The sequence below is a fragment of the Rousettus aegyptiacus genome, unplaced genomic scaffold (assembly GCF_014176215.1).
Source record: "Rousettus aegyptiacus isolate mRouAeg1 unplaced genomic scaffold, mRouAeg1.p scaffold_m13_p_5, whole genome shotgun sequence".
Taxonomy (NCBI): Eukaryota; Metazoa; Chordata; class Mammalia; order Chiroptera; family Pteropodidae; genus Rousettus; species Rousettus aegyptiacus.
Genome location: NW_023416308.1, coordinates 80,419,120 through 80,446,732, shown reverse-complemented (window position 1 = coordinate 80,446,732; position 27,613 = coordinate 80,419,120). Strand labels below are relative to the sequence as shown.

General features: G+C 36.0%; 1 protein-coding gene and 1 pseudogene across 1 annotated transcript; one reads left to right on the top strand and one right to left on the bottom strand.

Annotated features, from left to right (window-relative positions):
• Positions 1 to 3,520: 3,520 nt before the first annotated feature.
• LOC107506571 lies at positions 3,521 to 5,453 on the bottom strand (annotated as a pseudogene).
• Positions 5,454 to 13,194: 7,741 nt separating this feature from the next.
• LOC118602863 (interferon-induced very large GTPase 1-like) lies at positions 13,195 to 26,686 on the top strand. The gene is given in 10 exon segments (XM_036221101.1): positions 13,195 to 13,270; positions 18,008 to 18,331; positions 21,718 to 21,815; positions 22,813 to 23,179; positions 23,182 to 23,291; positions 23,293 to 23,434; positions 23,437 to 24,133; positions 24,135 to 25,980; positions 25,983 to 26,396; positions 26,399 to 26,686. Coding segments are annotated over 9 exon segments (4,143 nt in total). The 5' UTR covers positions 13,195 to 13,270; positions 18,008 to 18,054; the 3' UTR covers positions 26,591 to 26,686.
• Positions 26,687 to 27,613: the final 927 nt, after the last annotated feature.

Here is a 27,613-nt window from a genome sequence, read left to right as displayed (position 1 = left end):
AAGAGTCTTTCTTTCTCCACTGTAAGTTTTTGCCTTTTTGGTTGAAAATTATTTGCCCATATAAACATGGGTTTATTTCCGAACTCTCAATTCTGTTCCACTGGTCCGTGTGTCCATTTTTCTGCCAATACCATGCTGTTTTGATTACTGTTGCTTTGTAGTATAATTTGAAAGCAGGTAGTGTGATATCTCTGGCCTTGTTTGTTTTTCTCAGGATTGCTTTATCCAGGGTATTTTGTGCTTCCATACAAATCTGATGATTTTTTGTTTCATTTCTTTAAAAAATGCCATTGGGATTTTGTTAGGGGTTGCATTAAATCTCTATAGTGCTAAATCTCTATATTGTAATATGGTTATTTTAACTATGTTGATTCTTCCAATCCATTAACACTATAATGTCTTATAGTTTTCAGTGTATAGGTCCTTCGCATGCTTTATTAAGATTGTTCCTAGGTATTTTATTCTTTTTGTTGCAATTGCAAAAGGATTATTTTTTTTCCTGAAATTTCATTGTTAAAGTATAGGAACGCAATGAATTTTTGTACACTGATTTTGTATCCTGCAAACTTCACTGTATTTGTTTCTTTGTAATAGTTTCTTGGTAGGGTCTTTAGGGTTTTCTATATAGAAAATCAAGTCATCTGCAAAAAAAAATGACAATTTGACTTCTTCATTCCCAATTTGGATTCCTTTTATTTCTTTCTCTTGCTTGATTATTCTGGCTAGGACTTCTGACATTATATTGAATAAGAGTGGTGAGAGCGGGCACCCTTGCCTTGTTCCTCATCTTAGTAAGAAAACTTTTAGTTTTCAATATTAAGTATGATATTGGCTCAGGGTTTGTCATATATGGCCTTTATTATGTTGAGGTATTTTCCTTCTACACTCATTTTATTGTCTTAATCATAAATAGATGCTGTATCTTGTCAAATGTTTCTTCTGCTTCTATTGATGTGATCATGTGACTTTTTATCCTTTACTTTTTTATGTGGTATATCACATTAAGTGATTTACGTATGTTAAACCATTCTTATGTCCCTTACAATGAAACCCACTTAGGATGTATAATCTTTTTAATTTATTGTTGTATTTAATTTGCTGGCATTTTGGTTAGGATATTTGCATCTATGTTCAGAGAGATATTGGTCTACAGTTTTTTCGTGTGTTATCTTTACTAGGTTTTGGTATCATGTTAATGTTGGCCTTATATAATGAGTTAGGAAGTATAGCCTCTGTCAATTTTTTGAAAAAGTTTGAAAAGAATAAGTATTAAATCATCTTTGAATTTTTGGTAGAATTCACTTGTAAGATCATCCGGTCTTGGGCTTTTACTTTTTGGGAGGTTTTTGATGATTGTTTCAATTTCCTTAATGTGGATCAGTTTATTTAGATTTTCCAATTCTTCATGATTTAGTCTAAGAAGGTCGTATATTTCTAAGTATTTGTCCATTTCTTCTAGGGTTTTGAATTTGGTGGCAAATAATCTTTCATAGAGTTCCTTTTTATTAAATTTATTAAGGTGAAATTGGTTAATAAAATTATACAGGTTTTAAGTGTACAATTCAATAATACATCATACATATATTGCATTGTGTGTTGCCACCAAAGTGAAATTTTCTTCCATCACCATATATTTGAACTCCTTTACCCTTATCTACTTCTCTCCTCCCCAAAAAACAAGGAACACAATGAATTTTTGTGTTCTCTCTGGTTCTTTCATAGTATTCTTGTATGATACTTTGTATTTCTGTAGTATCTGTAATAACTTCTCTTTCATTTCTGGTTTTATTTGTGTCTTTTCTCTTTTTTCTTTAGTGAGTATAGCCAGAGTTTTGTCAATTTTGTCGATGGTTAAAAAGAACCAGCTCTTTGTTGCATTAATTTGTCTATGTCTTTTTGTTTTTGATTTCATTTGATTCTGCTCTAATTTCTATTATTTCCTTCCTTCTGCTGACTTTGGGCTTCATTTGTTCTCTTTTTCTAGTTCTTTAAGATGTAATGTTAGATTGTTTATTTGGGATTTTTCTTGTTTCTTGAGATAGGCCAGTTGTGATAGAAAATTTTTCTCTTATTATTGCTTTTGCTGTATCCCAAAAGTTTCAATATGTTGTATTTTCATTCTCATTTGCTTCTGTGTATTGTTTGGTCTCTCCTTTTATTTCTTCTTTGATCCAGTCATTCTTTAGTAGCATGTTGTTTAATCTCCACATATTTGTGGTTTTTCCTGCTCTCTTTTTGCAGTTGCAATGCTCCAGCTTCAAAGCATTATGGTCAGAGAATATGTTTTGTATGCTTTCAATCTTCTTGAATTTGTTGAGGCTAGTTTTGTGTTTCTACACATAGTCTGTCCATGAGAATGTTTCATGTGCACTAAAGAAGAATGTGTAATCTGATGTTTTGGGACAAAAGATTCTGTAAATATCGATAATACACAAATGGTCTAACATGCCATTTAAGGTTACTATTTTCTTATTAATTTTCTGTTTGGATGATCTATTCATAGCTGATAGTGGAGTATTTAGGTCCCCTGCCCTAATGGTGTTTTTGTCAGTTTTTCCCTTTAGTTATGTTAGCAGTTACTTTATATATTTTGGTGCTCTCTTACTGGGAACATATATATTGATAAGTGTTTTTGATGTATTCTCTCCTTTATCATTATGAAGTATCCTCTTTTTGTCTCTTGTTACCTTTTTTATCTGAAATCTATTTCATCAAATATCAGTATGGCTGCACCCAGTTTTCTCTGGATGCCATTTACTTAGAGTATTGTTTTTGACTCTTTCACTTTGAGTCTGTATTTGTCCTTGCGGCTGAGATGTGTCTCTTGAAGGTATATGGTTGGGTTTTGTCTTTGGATCTAATCTGCTACTATTTTTATTGATGAGTTCAGTCCATTTACATCTAGGGTGATTATTGAAATACGAGGTTTTCCTATTGTCATTTTATCTTTTGTTTTCTGGTAGCTATGTGTCTCCAGTGTTTCTTTGCTCTTATTTTTCATTCTGTTATTTTAGTTTGATGATGCTCTATGATTTTTCTCTCTGTTCCCTCTTGTTTTATGCTATGTGTCTCAGTTCTGGATCTTTTGTGTGTGGTTGCCATTAAGCTTATGTAAAAGAAAATTTCATATATACAGTAGTCCTTTTTCTTCTGTGTGCATCTTATCTCCAGTCCTCTTTGATTCTCACAGTATTTATCTTTTATCTTAAAATAGTTCTTTATTTAACTTTGAAAACAGTTATCTCTATATTTGTATTAACTTGTTAGAAGATTGCAAGTTATTTTGAGGAAAGCACTAACTTTTACTTATATAGTGAAGTTCCAGACACGGTTCTTGCATAAAGTAAGCATTTAATGAATATTTGTGGAGGAATCAATTGAGGTAAATAAAGCAAAGAAAAGAAAGGAGGACAGTGGAGCTATTGTTGTCAATCACAATGTTCCAATACTAAAGAAAAATGTCAGAAATCATCACCTCTGAAGGTGGACTATCTTCCAGACAGCTTCCTAAGAACCCCCTTCAGTCTTTCTTCCTCAAACTGTAAATGATGGGTTCAACATGGAAGTCGTAACTGAATAGAACATGTAAATGACCTTATCCTTTTCACTCACTGTTTTGGAATTGGGTCTCACATAGGCAAGTATCCCCGAACCACAGTAAAGAACCCCAACAGTGAGATGGGAGCTACAGGTAGAGAACGTCTTAAGCCTCCCTTCCCCTGACTGCATCCGAATCATGGGAGATAATATGCCAGTAGGAGCCCAGAATGAAGAAGATAGGTGCTAAGAGGATAATCACAACCACTGAAAAGACGCTCATCTCAGCATCATAGGTACCTGCTGAAGCCAGCTTCAGGAGTGCAGGAGGCTCACAAAAATAGTGATTAATTACATTCAGTCCTTGGTAGAGGAGACATAGTGTAAATGCACTGTGAATTGAACATGCAAACGCACCACTGATCCAGGACACTGTAGCCAACTGGACAGAAACCCTCTGTGTGGAATAGTGCAGGGGCTTATAGACAGTCACATAGCGGTCATAGGGTATCACTGCCAAAAGGGCACACTCTGTATACACCCTCCTAAGAGGAAGACAACTATCCATAGTGAGCATCCAGAAAAGGAAATGATTTATTTTTATTTTTTTACAAGGAAGTGGACCAACATCTGGGGAACAATGCTTGTAGAGAAACAGAGGTTAGCAAGTTTTTAAGGAAAAAGTACATGGAAGCGTGAAGTTGAGAGTGAGTTTGGATTAGGATTATTATGAGCAGATTTCCAAATGTAGAGAGAAAGTAAATGATGAGGAAAACACAGAACAGCAAGATCTGGATCTTTAGATCCTGTGAAGGTCCCAGCAAGATAAATTCAGCCACAGAAGTTTGGTTTCCTTCTTCCATTGTTGTTTATTCCTATTTACCTATCATCAGAAAGAGAACAGATGTATTCCTAATGTTTGCTTTCACACGTTTTATAAACAAGTACCATGTTAACAACTGTACCTTGCCGAGAGGTTGGTTTTCGGCTGCTTCTTACTCAGTGCCAGTTAGCAGTAGGATGCATACTGCTGTTTCCACCATTTTACGTAGTTTTTAAGTACATTTTTCCTTGCTTGATCTACTTGGGAGTCTGAGTGTTACACTCGATATAGCTTCTCAACTAATCCTGATGTCAATATATTTAAGTCTTGCTATAAAGATATATTAAGGGAATTGTTTTTGGTTCAATTTTATTTTTCCTTCTAAAGAAACTGTATTTTACCTGGATTAGCAGTCTGAGAATGAGGTGAACTTGTTTAGTCAATAAAAACCATTTTTGCTTTTATATTTCAAAAAACAGAGATCAATGACAAATTTAACCATAACGGAGTAGGAGGTTCAAATATGGTTTGAGGAATCAAACAGATAAATTGTATTTATTAGTTCTTGCCTTTCATTCATGAAGTTTTTATAAAGAAGCTTCTTAATTAATAATCCAAACACAGTAAAGAAAAAGAGGAATAATCCTGGCCCTTGTACAAATATTTCACATGACAAAGTAGCATAAAAAATTTAATGTAACATAATGAGACTTTAGTACCTTGTTTGAGTGAAAGAAGCCAGGACCAAGCAGGAGCTTAAACTTCTGAACTGAATGTTAGATTTTACAGCCCCATGACACACAATATCAGTTTACGTCTGACCCCAGCTTGAGCTGTGGTGAACAGTTCTGACTCACCAGGCACCACTGATATTTTACCTCAAGAATCCCTGGCCTGCCTTTCTACTTTCTGTCCAGGGTATTGGCAGTATGGAAAAGTTAATGCCCCAGAAGCAACCTTTAACTGGCAACAGGAATTGATTAATAAATGCACCAGATATTTCTAGGAGGTATTCTGTGTGTATCTTAGAGGTTGAGCTCTATAGAGTTAAGCCCTCATTGTCTATGCTGTGTTTATTATTATTACTATTACTATTGCTACAACTACTATTGTTATCATTTCCCCAAAGGAGCTTTTTTGAAATATTTTTGAATTCTTCCTACTTTTTATTTCTTTTATCATTCGCTATTATTTTATATTAGTTTTAGGTGTTAAATAATTTATTAAGTAACCACCCTGATTAGTCTAGTACTCGCCTGGCACTCATTATACATAGTTCTTACAAATTAGTCAAGGGATGTAAAGTACCCCATGGGAATATAGTCAATAATATTCTTCCTATTTTTTCATTGGCATATTAATTTTGTACAGTAATCTATGGAAGAAGTAACAATAACAACAATAACAAAAGCCATCAAATGTGCTTTCAAAGGAAATATAAGTCAATTCAGCTACAAATTTGAGTTAATTTTATACATTAAAGATTAACACTCCAAAATTTCTTAGTAATTATTTCTTTGGTTTTTTTCTAGAATCATTGAAGTCAGTATTTTCTAGCTTTGAACCAATTTTTATCACCCTCAGTAGCATATAAGACTATTCCGGAAAAGCCCCTTCATCTCCCTTTCAGAGCTTTTTGCTGCCTTAATCTCCTCACCCCCAATTGTAATGCCTTTAGGCTGTCTTCTGTTGTCCAATGCTACCAAAAACATCTGATTTACCTGGAAAGGAACTTGCTTTGAGGCTCATGCATATCTATGTCCACCCCAATGACTTACAGAATTGGCCCTTGAGAAAACCATCAGAGCAAAATAGTGTTACTCTCAGCACTGACCACAGCACCTGGGGTATATTCTGATCAGTGCACAAGTATATTATTTCATTTTACTGGACACCTGATCAGCAATACTCACTGAAGTTTAAGGTCAAATGAGGCTGGAAAAGAGGTGTTAGCTAATGCTACGGTGGTAATCATTTTGCAGTACATAAATATATCAGATCAACATGTTTTACACCTTAAATTTACACAATGTTACATGTCAATTATATCTCGATAAAGCTGGAAAAAATCAAATGAGCTTTACTCATTTGATTTGAAAATCAATGAAGAAGACCTCAACCAAGATTGGAATCAAGAGTGCCTGTAAGGGGAAGCTCTAACACCCTATCACTCATAATTGGTTGCCCCAGATAAGAAGAGACTCTGCCTTGCATCTCCAACAGAAAGATGTTTTCTACCCTATTGCTCTGGGCCACAACCTAGCCAATGAAAAGCCACTATACATTTGAACTCCCAGTTTCCTCCAATGAACTCTTTGTAACAACTCCTCCCAAGGCCATAAAAGCATTCCTTTGTTTCTCTGGATTTGCCTGTGGTTTCCCATTAGAACACATATCTTGAATTGCTATATATATTTCTTGCTCTGAATAACCCCATTTCTGCTGAGGAATTATCAGGCTGTCTAGTTGTTTAAGGTCAATACTCAACAGGACCATGTGACTTTGGCTCACCTGGAGCTGGTTTGTATTGAAATCTTAGGATCTTTTTAAAATTATTAAATAATTTTAAGTTAGGTTTCTTCAATTCTATGTTTGTGAAACTTTTTAACCTAATTACAAGTTTACATTTAGTCTAAGTAGTGAGGGCTTGTATTCCTTGAGCATCTTGTACCGATGCTGTCACAAGACCCCTAAGGTATATGGTCTCAGCACCCTGGTTTCACCCAAGCTGGCATGCTTTTCCATCCTTTTCTTCGATGCTGAAAATTTAAAAAGGGAGGAAAGCAAGAAAAGGAGGTTTTAAAGACCAGGAAAAGAGAAGAAGTAGGAGTAAAAGAATGAGTTGACAAAATAAGGAGAAGTAAGAGAAAGAAGGAAGGAATTTCTCTGATAAAATAAATAAATAAATAAATAAATAATACTCATAAAAAATCTTAAAGATTTTCTCTATGAAATAAAACATTATTATGAGCAAGAGAGCCAAACTCTCACAGGTTCATCTCGTGCCACAAACAATCCAATTCTGTAGTTGGATTTGTGGGACTACTAAAGCCCTAATCTCAGAACTGAGCCTTACAGGGATAATACTGATACATCAAATTCTTAGAGTGCAGAATTTTATCATGAAGAATTATGCAATAAAGCAGTTAAGTGCTAGGTGCACCCCACCCAGACCAAGCTCAAGGTAAGGAATAGCAGGACGTTTGACTGTTACTTCTCTTAGGGTATAGGAAAGGAATGTAAAAAGAAAAATGGAGGTGATTGTTAATGAGAAACAACAAGCCCTCACAAATTCCCTAAGATGCCAGAGGTTCTGAGTTCTAATTAACAGAGTGTGCATATCTCACAGCCTTCATTTCCTAGCATGTTTTGGCAAGTTTAAAGTTGCCCTGCAAATTCTTGATGTCAAAGAGCAGTTGCGGTTTGCTTTAATGTGGGCGAAGTTGAGACAGCTCAAACGCTCACACATACACACCCATAGCTGCAGGGAAAGGAGCGATTTAAGTGGAACTAGGATTGGGGGAGGTGCAAGGAAGTCTGCAGGCACACAACACATTCATCCAGAACCATTTACAAAAATCTCTACTTTCAAGCCCTTCAGAAAAAAAGCTCGATGTAGGGGGAGAAGCTATGGAAATGAGCCTCTCCTTTATGCCTTTTCAGAATTTGCTATGGTTGAGGACACAGAGGTGGAAGATATTCAACATAATATTAAGTGCCCCCAAGATCGTTAGTCTGTTCAGACAGAGAAGTCTTTAATAAATCATTAAGACAGGTGCTGTATCCCAGGAACTAAATCCCAATATCACAGCCATTCAAATTTATCAAATGTTCAGGTCTAAGAAATAATTTTCTTGGAAGCTTGTTTAAAGGAAACACACGCCATCTGCTCTTCCCAATACTGTAAAGCATATCAGCTTACAGTTGATACAAGACAGCATCTCAAAATTCACCTGTGAGTCAGTCATAAGATTGTTATTTGCTACACAGTTAACTGGTTGGTCCTAGTACTACAGTAGTTATGACTCTCCTGAGCACTTTTGGAAATTTAACTCTGGATGATGAATACACAATGTAATATACAAATGATGTATTACTGAATTGTACCCTTGGAACTGACGTAATTTTATTAACCAATGTCACCCAAAAAAAAAACTTAATTAAAATAGCTAACTAAATAAAATTAAAACTTAAAAATTAAAATTAAAATTTCTAGGACACTAAGTTGTAGAACTGTAAACCATTCTCACTTATCTTTGCTAAAAAAAAAATTAGTAATTAAGAACCCAGGCTCAGAAGCCAGACCATCCAAATGTCAATCCCAGTTCTGCCATGTCCTGGCCTTTAGAATTTAAACAAGTTACTTCAGCTTTCTATGCCTTAGTTTCCTCATCTCCCAAATGGTGATATTAACAGAACCTACCTCATAGTGTTACTGTGAGGATAAAATGAATTACCTATACAAAGTCTTCAGACCAGTCAGAGACATAAAAATTGTTGGTAAATGTTAGCTAATATTACATTATTACATTTATTATAATAATTTGAATGGAATTTGTCCCACTGAGAGCAAGCAAATATGCCATTATTCCATATATTTTTAGCCTAATTTCTGAAACCACTTAAAGCATCCAGTCTTTAGAATGCTTCTTTCTGTTATGCATACTGCCCAAGTATTCATGCCATATGCACCTCCTCCCACACTGAATTATCACTGGGCTTGTGTGAATAACAGAACATGGTGGGAAGTGACAGTGGATGGCTTCTGAAATTTGATCATAAAAGGCCTCGCGGCTTACGCCTGAGTTTTTGTTTTTTAAATATTCTATCTTGAGCCCTGAGATGCCATGTAAAATGTTCAATTATTCTAAGGCTATCATGCTAAGAAGAGTCTCAAGCTAACCCATGTTAAGGAGCCTCACAGAGAGAGAGATAATTAGCCAGCCCCCACTGTTACAACCCTTATTTGAGTCCCCACAGATCATCAAGTCATATACATCCATGTCCCTAACATCATGGAGTTATCCTCACACAAATTACAGATTTACAAGCCAAATAAATGATGTTATTTTGGGCCTATTTGCTTTCCTTTTTATTCTACCTGTAACTGATGTGGTCTTGTTGATAAACTTTTTTAAGTTGTCTTATATTCTCCTTGGAGAAAGCATAGCATCTATAAAAAATATAATAAATAAATGAAAAAAAGAAATAGATATGTAAATGGATATTAGGTGTTTGGAATAAGGCCTTTGATCCCCAACTCACCCATACCACACATTCTGTCTCACTCAGCAATTCATTGAATAATCCTGAAAAAGTGTCTGAAATGAATAATATCTCTTTTTTTGATATGAAATTAGGAAGTGTGGCCCACATGTTCAGAGATCGAAGGATTAGAACCAGATTCTTTAAATTTTTTTTTTCTGCATGCCCTGCTATATCAGTGTATCAACTATTGGTCACAAGAGCTTCACTGAAGCTACTTTCAACTCAAGATTTCAGAAGCAAAAAACAAGTAAGATCTATTTATTTATGATGTGCATGTGTCTTCTCCATGTCTTTTGATATACATATCTCCCTCTCTGTTCTCTGGATCTGTTATCTCACCCCAGGAGCCAAAACTGTGCTTGTTGATCGTGAAGATTTCTGTTCTATTCTGTCCTGTCCTAGGCTTGTTCTCCCTCTGTCTAGCAATGAGGCTCTGTTCCCTTAACTCCTTCATTTGCCCAGATAGTATCCCAGTTTTGCTGGATTTTCTCTGTTTGCCCCTTCATGTCTATTCTCAGCTTGTCTCTTTTCTAATCTATGGACTGCATCATCCAGGCTCTCTTAGCCTCTGAAAGGAGCAACATTAGGTTTGGGAAAATGAGAAATCTTGGCAGAAAGAGTTTTATAATGAACAATTTCATTGGAGGTGCTGAAAAGGGATTCATAAACCTCATCCACAAATAAGAACAGGAGGCACAAGTTAAAGCTTGTGCTTAAACTGCAGGTCTTGTCTGGTGGTCTTACATCTCACCTTGAAATATGGTACTCATTGCTTGAGTCATCAGCCAAAATAGACAAAAATATTTTATAAAATCCTATAATGATTCAACCAACACACATATATTGAGGGTCTGTTATGTGTAAGACACTGCTATGCTAGAAATACTGCAATAACTAGGATACAATCTTTACCCTTAAAGAACTCATAATCTGGTGGGGAAAATAGACATATCAATGAGTAGTCGCTGTAGTGTGATAAGCTCTCTGTCCAGCAAGTCAGGGTGCTTTGGCAGGTCAGAGAAGTACTCAACCCACTGAGAAGGAACTGAGGAGATACTTCTCAGAGGAGGTGGTATTTGGTTGAATTCTAGACAAGTAGGAATTAGCCATATGAAAAATGAGAGAAGGACAATTCGGAAAAGGGAAACCAAAGTAAGAAATATGAAATTGTAAAATGCAAACTAAAGAACTCCAAGAAGTACCTTTAGACTGAGAAAAAAGGGAGGGTTGATTGGTGAGAGATAAATTGAGCATAGAATCTGAAATGGATAAATCGTGGATGGTTTTGTATTAAGAACTTAACTTTGGAGATAATGGAAAATAATTGAAGGGTTTTAAGCAGGGACATTTTCATTTTATAAAGCTCTCTCTGAAAACTGAAAGTGGAGTTGCTCTGGGTAATAAGATAGACAGTTTGAATACAGAGAACAAGTGGTTCCATTAACAGATATATGACTCAAAGTCTCTTAAGAAATTAAACTAATTTTCTTTTTAGCCCACGGGTAACATAAGTTCTGAATTTTAGTCTTAAGTAACAAGAAAGCCAATTTTAACTTTGGTTCACCCTGGGATCTCTCTCTTTCCTCCAGGTTTATGCCACTGTCCCCAGATCTCATACCATGCCAGTACATGGGCAGCGTGGAGAGTATTCCTTGATCAGTGGTCTCACAGATTTCCAGTGAGTTATTCATCTCTAGGATGTTTCCATAACATATTTGGAAAATGAAAAAAAAATCTTTTGACCCCTTATGACCAGATGCATCATGCAGCCATTTCTCTTCAGGGTCTTGCTGCCAGTATGACAAAAATCAAGGTACCTGTTTCCTGTTTCACGGGACCTTCGCATCTCTTTTATCTCCTTTCCCTCTGCTTTCCCTCTGGGTGAAGCTTTCTTTAGTCCAAAAGAAATAATTAATGTTTCTTTAAGATACTTTAATTTATGGCAGCTGATGCCCTAAATTTGTATGAAAATTTTAGTTCAGTTGACCCTTGAACAATGTTGGGGTTAGGCGTACAAATCCCCAATGCAGTCAGAAATCTGCATGTAACATTTGACTCTCCCCAAACATAATTGCTTATAATCTACTATTGACTGGAAGCCTTACCTGTAACATAAATGGTTGATTAACACATATTTTGTATATATATTTCATACTGTATTCTTACAATAAAGTAAGCTAGAGAGAAGAAAATGTTAAGAAAATCAAAAGGAAGAAAAATATTTACAGTATTTATTGAAAAACCATATATAAGTGGACCTATGCAATTCAAACTTGTGTCATACAAGGGTTAATTATATTATTTTTCATCCTGCTTCATGCTTTCCCTGACACTGCTATTCATATACATAATATCTTTGAATGGAGGTAAGAAATGGTTTGAAAGAAAATATCTGGAGGAAATAAGTTAACATCTCAAACTATTATCAAATTATATGCTCAGAAGAAAGGCTGCCAGGAAAACTAGCCATAGCCCTTCCAATTAATTCTCTTTAAATACCCTGATTCGGCCACACTGGTCCAGTGCTACTAGGAAATGAAGATTGAATAGATTGGTACAAGATGACTCCACAACATGGCAGGAAGAAAAGGACTTCTCAAGGCCAGGCAGTAGTTGAGTCTCTCAGTCTCCACGGAGGTGGAATTCTGGGTAGTGGAAGGCAGTAGCATCTGCTAGGTCTGGGCCATTTCACAGCAGGTCTGTGGGGCAGGCTGCTGCTTAGCAAGTATGCAATCACTTCTTACCAGCCAAAAGCTTTATAATGTTACACTTTTAGTGACTAGTTTTGTCAGTTAATATACAGAGTCACTGCTCAAGGTTACTGGGCTAGATCTATTCCTAGTGTCCACTGTCTCAAGGATTAACACATATCATTATCCAAGGAACAAAACTCATTTTCTTTTTAGCCTTTGGGTAAAGAATGGTGAAAGTTCTCTTTTAAGCTCTCAAAGCTAGAATATTTCCTATGTGAGGAAAAATGATGCCAGTCTCCTGTTCTTAATAAGGCCCAAATCAACAACTTCAAGATAAACTTCTAATATCTATCTCCCTCTTAAGGTCTCCTTAAGTAGGTCTCCTTACTATAAGAGAAATAATAGCTAACCTTTGTTAAGCACTAATTAAAGGCCAAACACTATGCTGTTATTCATGATTATTTTCTTTAATTTTCAAAGTAACTCTAAGATATACAGTTATTATTTCCATTTCACAAATGAGAAGACAAAGACTTTAAAAAGCTAAGTCACTGGTCCTAATACAACTAGCAAGTGATCACACAGAGATTTAACCTTAGATCAATCTGAATCCGATCCATGCTCTTGTCATTACCTAGATGGTGAAGATCTTAAATTACCCCAAACTGGACTTGATTTAATAAATGAGATTCACTTGACAAAAGTTTGAAATCAAGGATAAAATAACACCTTTAACTTTTCCCTAGTCCCCAGCTTCCTCTTAGCAGCAGGTAAGCAGGTGTGCACTGGGAGGGCTTGTCAAACTAGTACCAACACACTCCACATTACTTGATCACATTTTTCAGAGTTTACAGACTGGCTCCAGAAAGTCAGGTTGATTTCTGTCTGCCAGAGCAACCCTTCATCCGCTGGTCTGACTGAACTTGAAGAAGACCTAAGATTCATATTGGTGAGTATGCTCCTTCCTCAGGGACCCATGGTGGAGTTTGCTTCCCTTTTCCCCAAGTAAGAGAAAGGAGCAAATGCGACTTCTAGGTCCCAGTCCTCTTTTTCTCCTGTAGTATGTGAGAAAGTCTTCATGCGCCTTGTCTTTGCTTTCCTTTTCCATTTATCGTCTCTTCCCTTCCCTTCCATCCTTTTCCCTTGCCTCCCCTTCCCTATCCTTCTCTTCTCTCTCTCCCATCATCATCTATTGCTCCTACTGTGACCTCTCTCTGCCTAGCTCATGTTGCAATCTGTCTCTGTCTTTTTTGTCTTACAATTTGGTAAAGTCCTGCTTTATGTACATGGTTCAGGGCTCTTTGTCAAATTTAGGAACCCAGGGAGAGTCATCATCAAGGACTCCTAGCCTGAACTATGCCTCGTGATATAAACACACACAGACCAAAGTGCAACTGCAACTTAGGTTAGCCTGAACTCAGTGGGGTACAGGCAGTGTGAGGCAGAGGGGAGGTCTCTGGACAGGCTCAAAGACTCTGTTGGACTGGTGGTTCAGCCACTAACATGTGTGAAACAAGCTGATCACAGACTACCCCCAGGTCCTGGATTTCTTGTCTGTGAAATGGAAGAGTGGGCTAGACAATCCTTAAGGTAATTTCCCATGAAAGTTAGAATCTCCTATAGCTGGTATAAGAACTCTTCTATCAAATTCACTGAAGCTTGGGCCCATTTGGGGCTGTCATTGTTACTGGAACTGGGAAAAACTGTCTACTCTTTCTATTATGTTCTACCATGTCCTCCACCTGTATCTATCTTTGTCCTAAAACATATAGGTAAATCAGATCTATGGCCAGGTCCTCTACCAGACACTGAGCACTTGAGGAATGGGATTTCGTCTTACTATTCTTTGAATTCCCAACATAAACTGCCTGGCATATACCAGATACTTAAAAATAGCTTTTTGGCATGCTGAATAAATGAATGAATGACAATAGTTGCTATATCCTCTCGGCTCCTATACCACACTATAAAATAATTGCGTTTGAGCTTTATCACATTCTTGCATGGCTGCATCTGCCATTTTTTATAAATCTCTTAAGGTATCCCATTTCTCTTATAGTTCTCATCATCCTCCATAGCACCATAAAATATGCTTAATAAATGCTTATTTAAAAAATAAAATAGTGAATATTCCTCTTTGGCAGAGCCTGTCCAGAGCTCTTCAGAGCCTGGGAAAATAAGGTGGTGGTGGTGGTGGTAGAGCATATGGGAGTAGGAGAAGAATCTGTTTATCACCAATATCAAAGCACTGTATTTCAATATTTAATATCTGATAAGATCATCCCACAGCCTGAATGTCAGCTCTGCCTAAATAGGGCCTTAGTCTACTAATTTTCTCTCTTAGCATATTTTTCTGAGTAATTTCATCTATTTTTTTATAGTTTTGACTGTTATCCGTATGCTGATGATTCCTTAATCTAAATCTTCAGCCCAAACAGGTTTCTGAAATGCAGGATTGTGCAACCAGCTTAACAGTAGGTATATCCACTGGGACGTTGATGTGGTACTTAAGGGCAGTTGTTCTAGAACTGAGCTGTCATAGAACTTTGAACAAGTTACATCTCTGATTCATTATCTATAACAAAGGGATGTAATAATTCTTGCTTCCTAGGGTCGTTATAATTAACAAATTAAACAACGCAAACTATGTATAGTATGCCAGGTGGGTGTATACTAACTAAAGATCAGTTCATAAATTATATAAATTTATATAAATATATAACCACTATGCTGTACACCCAAAACTAATATAAAATAATACTGAATGTCAACTCTAATTGAAAAATAAAAATAATTTTTTTAAAATACATATAAATTACTTAGAAAAGTACCTGGAAAATACAAAGCACCCATGTTAACCATTATATTACTAGCAAACTCAATGTATCAAAACTAATATAATCTCCTTTATCAAAAATGTCGCCCTCCCTACAGAGTCATTCTTATCAAATTACTTGCTATTACCAATACCTGAAACAACTACATAAACTAAACTTCCTTAAACACATGGTATGTTCCTGTAATAATCCCTTTCCTCTGCTATGTTAAGAGAAAAAAAAAAATTAAGATTTAGAGACTTCACCTCACCTCAAATTTTTTCTTTACCCACTTCTTTTGGGCCTTTTTCCCCACCCATGGGAATGGCTTTTTATTAAGGTCATCAATGACTTTCACCTTAGAAGACACAATGATCAATTTTCATCTTTATCTTCCTGACCTTTCAGAAGCACTTAATATGGTTAACCACACCTTTTTTAAACACACTTCCTTCTCCAGACTTCAGGAATCCCAAATGTGTCTCATTCCCCCATTTCATCCTTCCTGAACGTTTCTTTTTAGTCTCATTTACCTCTCTTCTAAAGATTGGAATGTTGCTCCCTCCAGGGGCCTGCTTTCTTCTCTATTTATACTTTCTTCCTGACCAAGCTTACCAGTCTCATGCCCTTAAATCTCTAATCAATAGCTTTAATTAAACCCACCCCTTAAAAGGAATACCCTTCTTTTGACTACTTACCATCTCCATTTACTTGCCCAATTGATATTTCAAATTAAATATGACCATAATCTGTCCATGTGAAAAACTTTGACCATCTCAGAGCATGACAGACTTATCAACCTATTTGCTCAAATCAAAATCCTAGAAATCATCTGTATTAATTTTCAATCTCTGTATAACAAATTACCATAAAACTTAGCAGCCTAAAACACCACCAATTTATTATTCCACAGTTGCCATGGGTCAGGAGTCTAGATTTAAGATAGCTGTGGGTACTTTGCTCAAGATTTCAAAAGGCTGCAATCAAAGTGTCGGCCATGCTGCAGTTCTCGACTGGAGCTCAGGGTCCTCTTCCAAGTTCATTTAGGTTGTTAGCAGAATGCAGCTCCTGGCAGATATAGGACTAAGATCCCCATTTTCTTGCTGGCTATCAGCCCGGGATCACTCTCAGGCCCCAGACACATCTCCCACACAAGCAGTTTGCAACACACTCTCTTCCAGGTGTGCTGCTGCTTGTTGTCTTAAGATCTTACCTGATTAAGTTAGGTCAGGTTAATCTCCTTTTGCCATACAAGGTAAAATAATCACAAAAGGGATATCCCATCATATTGATAGGTTCTGCCCACACTTAAGGGAAAGAGATTATACAGGGCATGTACACCAGGGGAGAGAGAGGCATCTGAGAATCCTCCCTACTCACCTTTCTTCATACCCATAATGAATTCATCAATAATCCCAATTGGCTATGCCTATAAAAACAAACCTGGGATATGACTATTACTCATTATCTTCCTTGTTAAAACCTTAGTCCAACTCGTCATCTTCTTTAGACCTCTGTAACAGTCTCTTAACTGTTACCACTGGTAACTCCTGGTAACTCCTATTCTCTATCCTCATCTAGGAGACACAGTGATCTTCCTAAAGCTAATTTCATTCCTGTACTTAAAATGTTAAAATGCTGTAATTTTTTTTAAATAAATAAGATAAATAAAATGTGCAAAGCTACCTGCCAAGATGTAAATGATGCTCAATATATATGAGTTGTTCACTTAATTAATAGTGTTTTCTAACAGAGGAAAATTACTGAAGGACATAGATAAGTATAAGAACAAGATAAAATAGAAGCATCATAAGAATTGTGAGTCGACAAATATATGGTAGCTGAAGGAAAATGGACTTTGGGTGGTAAACACACAATGGAATATACAGATGTCAAATTATAATGTACACCTGAAAATTATACAATTATATTAACCAATGTTACCCCAATAAACTTAATTTTTAAAAAATAAAATAAATAAATAAATAAAATGGATCAATCATCAAAAAAAATAATAATAATAATAATTGTGAGTTGAAAGTTAAGTAGCATCACATCTTTTGGGGAAAATCAAAACAGACCTTGAAAAGAAAATGACGTTTTATAGTAACTTCAAGAATAGGCAGTGTTTTGATTGAGAGAGATGAGATAGATTGGTGAAGACAGTGGTACTGCTGATATAATAGACAGTGGTGATAATAATGGTATTAGCCTCAAATACTTGCATAACCTTAGAAAAGTTATTTTCAGCACAGGGCAAAGTATGACTAAAAGGAGTAAGAAGCATAGGAAAAGGTTACAAATCCTGCACTTACAAAGGAATCAGAAAGTGATTTTTCCATACCAGTATTTGTGCCAATTTTTATACACAAATTGAATCTCCCAAAATATCTTTCAATCCACCTAACACACACAGTAATGGAAGTATAAATGTCTTTGAGTCTCTTTTAAACTTTCATTCACTGTCACTGCCCAAAAGGCACATATTTTTTTCCTACCTACTAAAAAACAACACGCCTACCTTTATCCTTTCTTTTTTCAGCATAACACAAACCTCCATAATACCCATATCCCATTCCATGCCCCATGAGCAGACATCATCTGATAGAGAATCTTGAGAACTCAAGGGGTAGAGAACAACTATGGGGAGTGGGAGGGCAGAGTAAGTAGCCCCAAAGCTTTGAGGAATATCCTGTATGTCAGAATATGTAATACTACCACATATTTGGGGACTCAAGGTATTTTATTTTGTTTTTTAGGAAGACAGTCTCTGATCTCATCTCCACTTCTTCCTTTCACTTCTCTCAAACCATTTGCGTCATACGTGTTTCCCATCATTCCTGTGACTACTCATAATCTCTCTATTTTAGGGCAGTAATTAAAGGGTCATCAGTTTCCTGGCATTCTGCAGCACAGAATGGAAAACAAATTGAAGGAATTTCTTCTTTGCATCCTTGAGGACCTTTTAGAGGAGGAGCTCCTAAAGTTCAAGTTCCAACTCACAAACGTAGCTCTTGCTGAGGGATACAACCAAATACATCGGGGCACTGTCGAAAAAGTGTCCCTGGTGAAACTTGCTGAACTACTGATACAGTACTATGGAAATGAATACTCCAAGACTGTGACCCAGGAGGTCTTGAAAGCCATAAACCAGCGCAACCTAGCAGAGAGGTTCTTTCCACCAATGAAAAAACGTGAGTCTAGACCTAACCTACCCCTCTGTTTGCTGGACATGACTCTTCAAGACTTTCCCTGAAATCTTCATATCTTAATTAATTTAATACACATATTGACAGCATAAAATATAAAAAGAACTGTGTGTCATGATGCTTTTAAAAATTATCTAGATAAAATTCACATCTAAAATTCCAACATAATTCCAACATTTCAACCATGCCTAAGTTTGATTCGATGATTGTTTTGTCTCTTTAAAATGTTTTTATTGTTTTATATGCATTGCAACTTGTTGTTGAAGCTGTACATGATGCACTGGGTAAAAGAAACTGAGATAAATAGGCCTTTAGTATGAGGTTTTATATTTTTTTGGCTAGGACTTAGGCTGTGCTTACTGTTTGCATTAGCTGAGGTGTCAGAGGCTAAATTTCCTCTGGTGTCCTTGTTTTTGTTACCCTGTTGTCTTTGGATTTCCCTGGAAGCTTCTTAAATAAGGTTGAGATATGCAGTTCTTTCCACTGTATTCCCTTATTATTATACAGGAACCCTATTGATGTAGTGGTGAGGTAGTGAGGCAGGGAAATATTCTATAGTCCAATGATTAAGTCTCAGTATTTTAGTAACCCTTTTCCACTGGGCTGTGACCTTCATAGTCTTAAATCCTGCCCTTTATTCAAGGCCCAACTGAAGCGCTACCTCAGAAAGCCATTCCTGTTTCCACCTCAACTGAAAGTACTAGCCTTTCTATCTAAAGTCACTCAATGTGTTGTTCTTTTCAGTTCTTATTTATCACATTGTTTTTTAATTGTCAAAATAATTTGTGCTGAATAAACATTGAGAACAATTTGAAACAAAAGAAAAAATCATTGGTCATGACCTCACTAACAGACTCACACAATAAACAATGTGGCATATGGTATCACACTATGTTTGATAAACTTCTATTCACCTAGATTATACTCTATATACAGTTTTATATCATTAGTGGGGTTTTGGGCTTAAAAACAAAAAACAAAAAAAGCATAAAAAGCATTTCCCACAGCATTAAACAATAATTCTTAAGAACTATTTTAAATGGCTATTCTGTTGTGCTCTGTATATAATTTTGCTAAAATGCCACCAAAATGCCATTTTGGTATTTTCAACATATCAACATTATGCATAATTTTGTGAAAAATTATCTTCATGAGAGATCTTGGAGTTTATTTTATTTCATTCCATTAAATTCTTAAAATTGAAATGAGTCAAATAATTCTCTAGAACTACTGTACCAATTTGAGTCACCACAGTGTATGAGTATGGTCCTCTTACTATATTCTCATCAGCATGAAGTATAGTAATTTCTAAATCTTAACTCATGGTGAAGAGTTTTGTCACTTTAAAAATATTTTTTAAATATATATATTCAATTTGTTTAATAAAATAATTCATAATATAGTTAAAAATTAAAGCATACAGAATTTACCTTGACCCTTTTCTCACAAAATAACCCCTTTGCTCTCAATTTTTCTTTTGGTGGTGACTGCCATCTCTCTAAATAGCATGCTTTTATCAATTTTCCATAGGTTTATCAATATTAACTCTATTAATTCCATTAGTTTATCAATATCATATCAGTATAATTCATTGCTTTCCTGATTAACTGGGAAACCTTTTGTTCAATTATGCCACCCCTCACTTCCCCATTCACTCCCTTCCCCAGTATTTTTAGTTTATATTAAGGTTACATTCGACTTTTATTTTTTAAACTTTTTAATTTGGACCATTATGAGAGTCAGTATTTCAAAACTCTCCTAAATCCCTTACCTTTTACATGGCCAAAGTTGAAAATTTTTTACTTTTTGTCTTAGAACCATAGTGAAAATCTTTAACTTTTATTTATAGTTTATTTCTAAAAGTTGAAAATCAATCATTCATACTATTATACTTATGTAAATTCATACGTAAATTTAATCATAACAAAATCAAGTAGAGTTCAATTATTACATATTTGTTGTTTTTACTTTTGCTTTCATGAAAATCTCTTATTGCTGCTTGTTTTTTTTTTGCATTGTGCATCTTCATTACATCTTTATGTTCTTCCAACATCTCAAATATCCTGTCAAGTTAGTGAGCTCTTCTATTTTCCCATTTATATCTTAGATAATTTCCTTCTGGAGCCTTCCTAAGAAAGGGTATGTGGATGGTAAAATTTCTAGGTTGTTATTTTCTGAAAATAACTTTAGAATCTTCTCAAATTTGAAAGGGGCTGGATTTAGGGTTATAGGTCAAAAATCATTTTATTAGTTTTAAACAATTACTTGTCTTCACTTACTGATGATGAGTCAGATCCCAACCCAACTATCATTCTTTTGTGAGTGGTCTGTCAACCACCCTACTCCTGCCTCAGATGATATTGGTGTCTTTATGTTTAGTGTTGTAAAATGCGTAATCATGTAGAAGGTTTTCTTTTTTTCTATTTCTTATGCCGGAAACTTCACAGGCCTTTTTGCCATGAAAACTAGTGTCCTTTAGCTCTATCACTGGTGATGATGAAGTTTCACAGTCCTAGCCACAGACTGATTCCACTTAGCTACAAAATACATCCACAAACCTATTCATTCTGACCCTCTAACCTCAGTCGTTAGCTGGATACTAACTTTATTCTCAAACAAACCTTAATCTCCATCAACCTGACTCTCTCATCTTGTTCAAAGACTGATTATCACATGAACTATCATGAGTGGTAAAGTAGGAGATTCAGGAACAATCTGTAAACAGCCTTGTTTATTAGCAAGGAGCTGATAAATAGGATGATCAATATTTTGGGAGTAATATGAAAGAAACATTTGACTGCTTTATATCACCATTTCTGACATAAAATAATATCCTCAAGGAAGGCTCTTTTGTAAAAAAAAAAAAAAAAAAAAAAAAAAAAAAAAAAAAAAAGTCTTTTACAGTTTTACTTGGCTTTCCTTTCTCAAAAAATTTGCAAATAAAGGGATGGAAAGAATCTAATTATTGAGATTCATCATACCCCTCTCCACTCTCACCATACCTCCAAGTCAGTCAATGTGCTAGAACTGAGATCTCTGTATAATAGCACTCTATTTACCAGCAATACATGACCTTGATTGATGCCCTTTATTTGATCTCAATTCTTTTTGTGTCATGTTTGCATCCCATACCTCTCACCCCATGAGACAGTTACTCTTATTTCCTGATCATTCCCACAACGTGAAATATCTATATCTTTTCTTGGGTCACAGCTGGGTAATAGATACTAAAATTGAACTTACTGATGTCAAGTTGTTGGCACCAAACTAGTAATTACAGGTGGGGAAGAAGCTAAGCTTCAGAAATACTCTAATTCCAACTCCACATTTTAACAATTGTAAGACTAATAAACATTATTTTCCCTCCAAAGCTGGACCTTCCACTGATAAAGGTGCAAAAAGGACAAAAAAGAGGAAGCAAGAGAATGAAGCAGGACCAGATGAAGATAAATGCCAATTAAGTTGTAAGGTTTGTAATCACCCCTGGGGCAGATATTTCTACCCTGGAACAGAATGGAGTGTTCAGGCCACAGGAGGCTCAAAATCTCTGAGGCTTACTGTCTTCCACATCCTACAGTGTAGCATAGTCATTCCATGTTGACATCAACAGGCCTCCAGGGTGTCTTGGAGAAGAGCAAAGTCCCAGAGAGGTCTGGCTATGACTCCTGTCACTTTGTGACCACAGGTATACTGCCCAATTTTTATGACCCATTCTTCTCCAAAACGGGAATAATAATAATAATAATAATAATTATTATTATTATTATTATTATAGGGACATTATAAAAATTGATGTTTACTAAATAAAAAACAATTCATTTTCCTTTCAGTTTTCCTCATTAGCCTCTTCTTCTACTTCTGCCCATATATACTAGATTACTTTCTGTTTCATATACATAGCTAGCTTTCAGACATCTTTGCCTTGGCTTTTCTGTTCTCATTATCTAGGATATCCCCACTCATCTACTATTTGCCTGAGAAAACCATATTCATTCAGTAATGTCACATGTGCAAAATGACAAACACAATATCTACCTTGTGGTAGTTCCCTTTCTATTCCTTTTAAAATTTTCTTTTCCTCCTATCTCGTTTCCATGAGTATATGTTACATCACTTTGGTAAAGCCTTTCCTCACTTTGTGTCTCAAGAAGATCTAATTACTTCTTCAAACATGTTGCCGATGCATTTTGAACTTGCCACCACTTATTCGTCTTCAGATCACAGTGCAGTATAACTAACTACTTACTTATTTCTATCTCTCATAGTTAAGATTTAAGTTCTTCAGTGGAGTGGCCTGTATTATACTCATCTCTTAGTCATCTCATTACTTAGGACACAGAAGGACCTGATTTTTTTTTTTTTTTTGGAAAACTAACAAATATATTCAAGCATTCATAAATGATCAATTTAATTAAGTTTCTGTTATAGAGAGATAACAGTCATTATCATTATCTTTTTCTTTCTAGAAAATGATAACAACATTCTTTAACAAAAAGAAAACACCCAATGAATCTGCTTCTTGTCCCAGAGATCTTCAATCAAACAATGATAAGGAAGTAGCAACCAAAAACCAACACTTTCTTGACTTAATCAAGAGGCTTAATCTGGAAAGTTATTATCCCAAGAAGATGACCAAAGTCAATACTCTTTTAATAAATATGACCTCTCTCAATGGCACTCAACCAAGAGCTGAAGGGGAGCTACCATTTTGTTTTCTAGAGAAACTTTTGGTATTAGATTATCATTTGCAGTATCTAGTTTATAGAGGCAATATAAATACAGTATCTACTGCGCCCCACAAACTGAAAACCGCAGAACTAGAAACATTTAAAGACTTTTCATTATCAAGAAAACACAATCAACTACAATACAAACTTGTATCCACCCAATGGACATACAAATGGCAATTTTTCATTGTGCAGATGACTTTACAAGACAGTATGTTTTTAACCAAACTTTCCATTTGTCAATTTGCTCTCCCACTTTTGGTACCCAATCCTTGCACATCCCAAATTGAATTTCCTCTTTGGTCTCTCAGGCAAATCAGGAGAAGTTGGAGAGAGGTGGAAAAAATAGGATGGGAGGGAAAAAAAAGAATTATAATAACCAGCTGATCAGTTGGCAACCTACACACATTGTATCTTTCATAAGAGTTGGAAATTATGTCTCTACTTCTAAATCACAGATTTTGAATTCACTCCTGAGTAAAGGCAAACATGACCATTTTTTCTACCATCATTCTAGAGAAGACAATAATAGATGTCTATTGATAGAAGGTTTGGTGGAAATCTGCTGGTTCTGTCCAGGTGGCAAAACTGAGGACAGATTTGAAAACTGCATTGCTTTCACCAATCTCCATGGAAATGCTGAAATACATGAGAAGCAGGTTAGGTTCCTGCAAGAGATATCCTCAGTCACTGTCATCCTCCTGTCAACTTCTGATTTTGACAAAATGAATAGTTCCCTTTTACGTGAATTTTGGAGTTCATCCAAACCTCTCATCTGTTTGTTTGAAAATGCAGAAAATATTATGGATGAGAATTCTGCTAACAAAGTGAGAATTTGGATCAAGAATCTAAATTAGATAGAATTAGCTGATAAAATTACAGCTACATTAACGACGTTGCTAAAGAAGTCTGGATCTCCTTACAGTCTGAGTAGCTGGGCCAATGTTGCAAAGAACAATAAATTTATTATTGATGAAGATCAAAGAAACTGCCAAGAAGCAAAAAATAAAACAGACATCCTTATGGACATCTTGAGAAAAGTAAAATTATCTGAGATAAAGGAAGTTACTACCTCTTCAGGGAGGTCTATGGCATGATTGGTGTAAGAAGGATAAGGAACTCTATTAGCTGAGAGAAAACGGAAACAGGAACATTGAAGAATATAAGAATGGGATTGAGGAGGAAAAACAGAAAATACGCTGTGAACAGTATCACAAAGTTATTCATCTTAATGACCTAATGAAATCCCTGCTTGAAAGCCTTCAGTCACACCCAGAGACCCACACAGAGCTCTACTTTCTGCAGTGGCTGAGTATGTTAACGGACCAACTAACTACCAGAGAGTTAGAAAAATTCCACCAGAGGCACAGTTTCCTGCTGGCTCACGTGCGAACAGAGAAACAGAAGCAGTCTAAGAGAGACTCTCTCAGACGCTGGGAGGCTGAACTAGAAGCTGTTTCCAAAGAGATCAGCGACTCCACCTTGGGAATTGAGCATCTCCTAAGAGAAGTGGGCCAGATCTATGAAGCTCTGGAAGAAGCTTCCTCCCAGACAAATGCACTATTTCTCTCCCTTCCACAAATGGCTGCTGACCTGATGATATCTGGGACTCCCATTGAGCTGATGGATGGAGATGAGTCTTATGTGCCCCTGAAGTGGGTAGCAGCTGTTTTTGACAAGATCTCTGAGAAACTTCAAGACAAACAGGTATTTGTTCTCTCTGTCCTTGGCCTGCAGAGCTCAGAAAAATCTACTCTGTTGAATGCAATGTTTGGGCTGCAGTTCAATTTCAGTGCTGGTAGGTGTACCCAGGGTGTCTACATGCAGTCCCTGAAGGTGGAAGAGATGCTCAGGGAACAGTTGGGCTTTGATTTTCTGCTTGTTGTAGACACAGAAGGACTTCGGGCCTCAGAGCTCATTAACAAAGAACAGAATGAGGAACATAAGTTGGCAACCTTTGTCATTGGGCTTGGAAACTTAACTCTAATCAATATTTTTGGAAAGGATCTATCAGAAATACAAGATATTCTACAAATTGCCATCCATGCCTTTCTCAGGATGAAACAACTGAATATCTCCCCAAAATGCCTGTTTGTTCATCAGAACATAGAAGAAATTATAGATACAAATGAAAGTATGGAAAGGAGAAAGTGGCTACAAGAAAGACTGGATGAAATAACACTTGCTGCAGCAAAACACGAACAGTGCTCAGATGTATCTCGCTTCAGCTATGTCATTAAGTTTGATGTCAAGACCCACATTCATTACTTTGCTCACCTCTGGGAAGGTTCTCCCCCAATGGCCCCTCCTAATCCTTGCTATAGCCACAGTGTTCAGGAGCTGAAATGCAAGATTCTTAAGCATGTGAAGGAAGAATCCAGTGAATATATTCTGAAAATATCAGAGCTTAAAGTCCAGATACGGGATTTATGGAAGGCCTTAGTAAATGAGAACTTCATTTTCAGGTTCAAGAACACCCAAGAAGTTGTGGCTATGAATAAACTAGAGATCAAGTACAACAGCTGGACCTGGAAGCTGAGAAGTCATGTGCTGGACTTGCAGAATCAGCTGACCAACCAGATTCAACATGGAGAAGTTGAGAAGATCGAGAGAAGCTTAATAGACAATCAAGTTGTGAAAATGCATGAAGCCATTAAGCAAGAACTTGAAAAGTATTTTCAAGAAGACAGAGATAGAGATATCGTGGCTCAGTGGAAAGGAAGATTTGATGATGATTCGAAGAATCTTAAAGATGAGCTTAGAGTACAAACTATGAAAAAGTGTAAGGATCTAATTAGTGAAAAGCAAATAAAAAACCTTTTGAAGGAGCAAAAAGTAATATTAGAACAAAAATTATTAGAAGAAATCAGAGAGATGGCTGGGAAAGAGCTACATGATAAGGAGCTGAGAGAGATCTGTTCAACAAGATCTGGTCAGAGAACATCTCCATTCTGTTGTCTCCCACACGCCCAACAGCTGAGGGTCCTAATGTTGATATTGAGCTAGAGAATATTCTCCTAGAGCATTTTAAACAGCATCCCAATATTGTAAACCAAATTAGGTATCGTGACATGAAGAAAACATTTTCTATCAATTATTCTAAGCATGTGATCACCTCTCAAAAATTCCAAGTATATGAACACTCTGTGGAAGAGTTTGAAAAAGATATCATAAACAAAACAACAGCTCAAATTATGAAACGGGTTAAAGAAATCTTACACATACAAGAACAACAGAATGAGGGTTACAGTTCTAGTTACTTCCATGAAATTCTAAATGTGATCCATACTAAGGCTGATGCTGCATCTCAAGAGTCAGACAAACAGATTTATATCTGACAAACAGATATAAACTAGAACTGGCCCTAGAGCTATTCCAAGAGGCAGCAAACAGTTTTAAAAAAATGTGCATTGCATTCAATAAAGCAAACAACCCTGTCCTATACCTAGACAGTAAAAGAGAGGAGTTTTTTACAAATTTTAAACTGTCCTATGAAAATCGCCAAAACATTGACTGATTTCCTTTGGTGCAAAGAGTTTCTGCTATCTTATGAATTGGAATAAAAAATCAAAAAGCTATAGTCTTCATCTTGTCTGGGAGTTTTAGAATCTGTACATGCTTCTGTAATATAAACATTAATACATTAATGTTTAATGTTTAACATTAAATCTGTATATGTATAACATTAAATACAGATCTAATGTTATTTTAACATTAAAATAAGTAGAAATAACACAAAACATATAATTCAGTTTCGATTAACCAAATCTCAATTAATAAAAAATTATAGAGCAAAGGAAAAGAAAAAGAAAAAATTAAGAACCAAGAATATATTAAACTACTTTTCTCCCTCTCTCCCTTCTGTAATATAGTCCTTCCTTCATTTGCTTAATTACCAATCGAGTCCCTGCTATGAGCAAGGAATTTTGGATATAGAGCAATATAAGATGTGCCCTCTGGGTGTTACATAAATGAGCAAGGATAGTCTCTTTATATTGGCCCTTAGGTTGTTTATTTCTTCACAGCAACCTGTGACCCATTCGCTAAAAGATAAACTCAGAGTTATGAAGACCCCAAGCTGTGGCTGCCTTTGGAGATTCCTAATTTGGAGACTCCCTTCTGGACTGTTGAGTATATCACCTAGACATGTAGGCCCCTCTCTGACCCCCTGGAAATTCTAAGTAGTAGACTCTTCTGGATGGTCTCATGTTGTGACTATCACGTGCAAATCTGTCAGTCACCCGAATAAAGCTTATATTCTACTGTCGTCTTGTGGTCATGTATTTTTCCTAGTTCAGCCCTGAAATCCTTCAAACTTCCTAAGTTCGGGTACACAAGTTTTATGCAAGGATTGATTGAGAGGAAGAAGTAAATATTGACTATAACAAAGTATAATATTTGCTATCATTGAAGTAAAGAAAAACATAGGAATCCAGAAGGAGGAAGGCTTAGCTTAGCCTAGGTCGGAAGAACCATCAGGCAATTCTTTCAATATAAGGGAGATGAAGCCTGAGCTGAATTTAGAAGAATGAGAACTGTC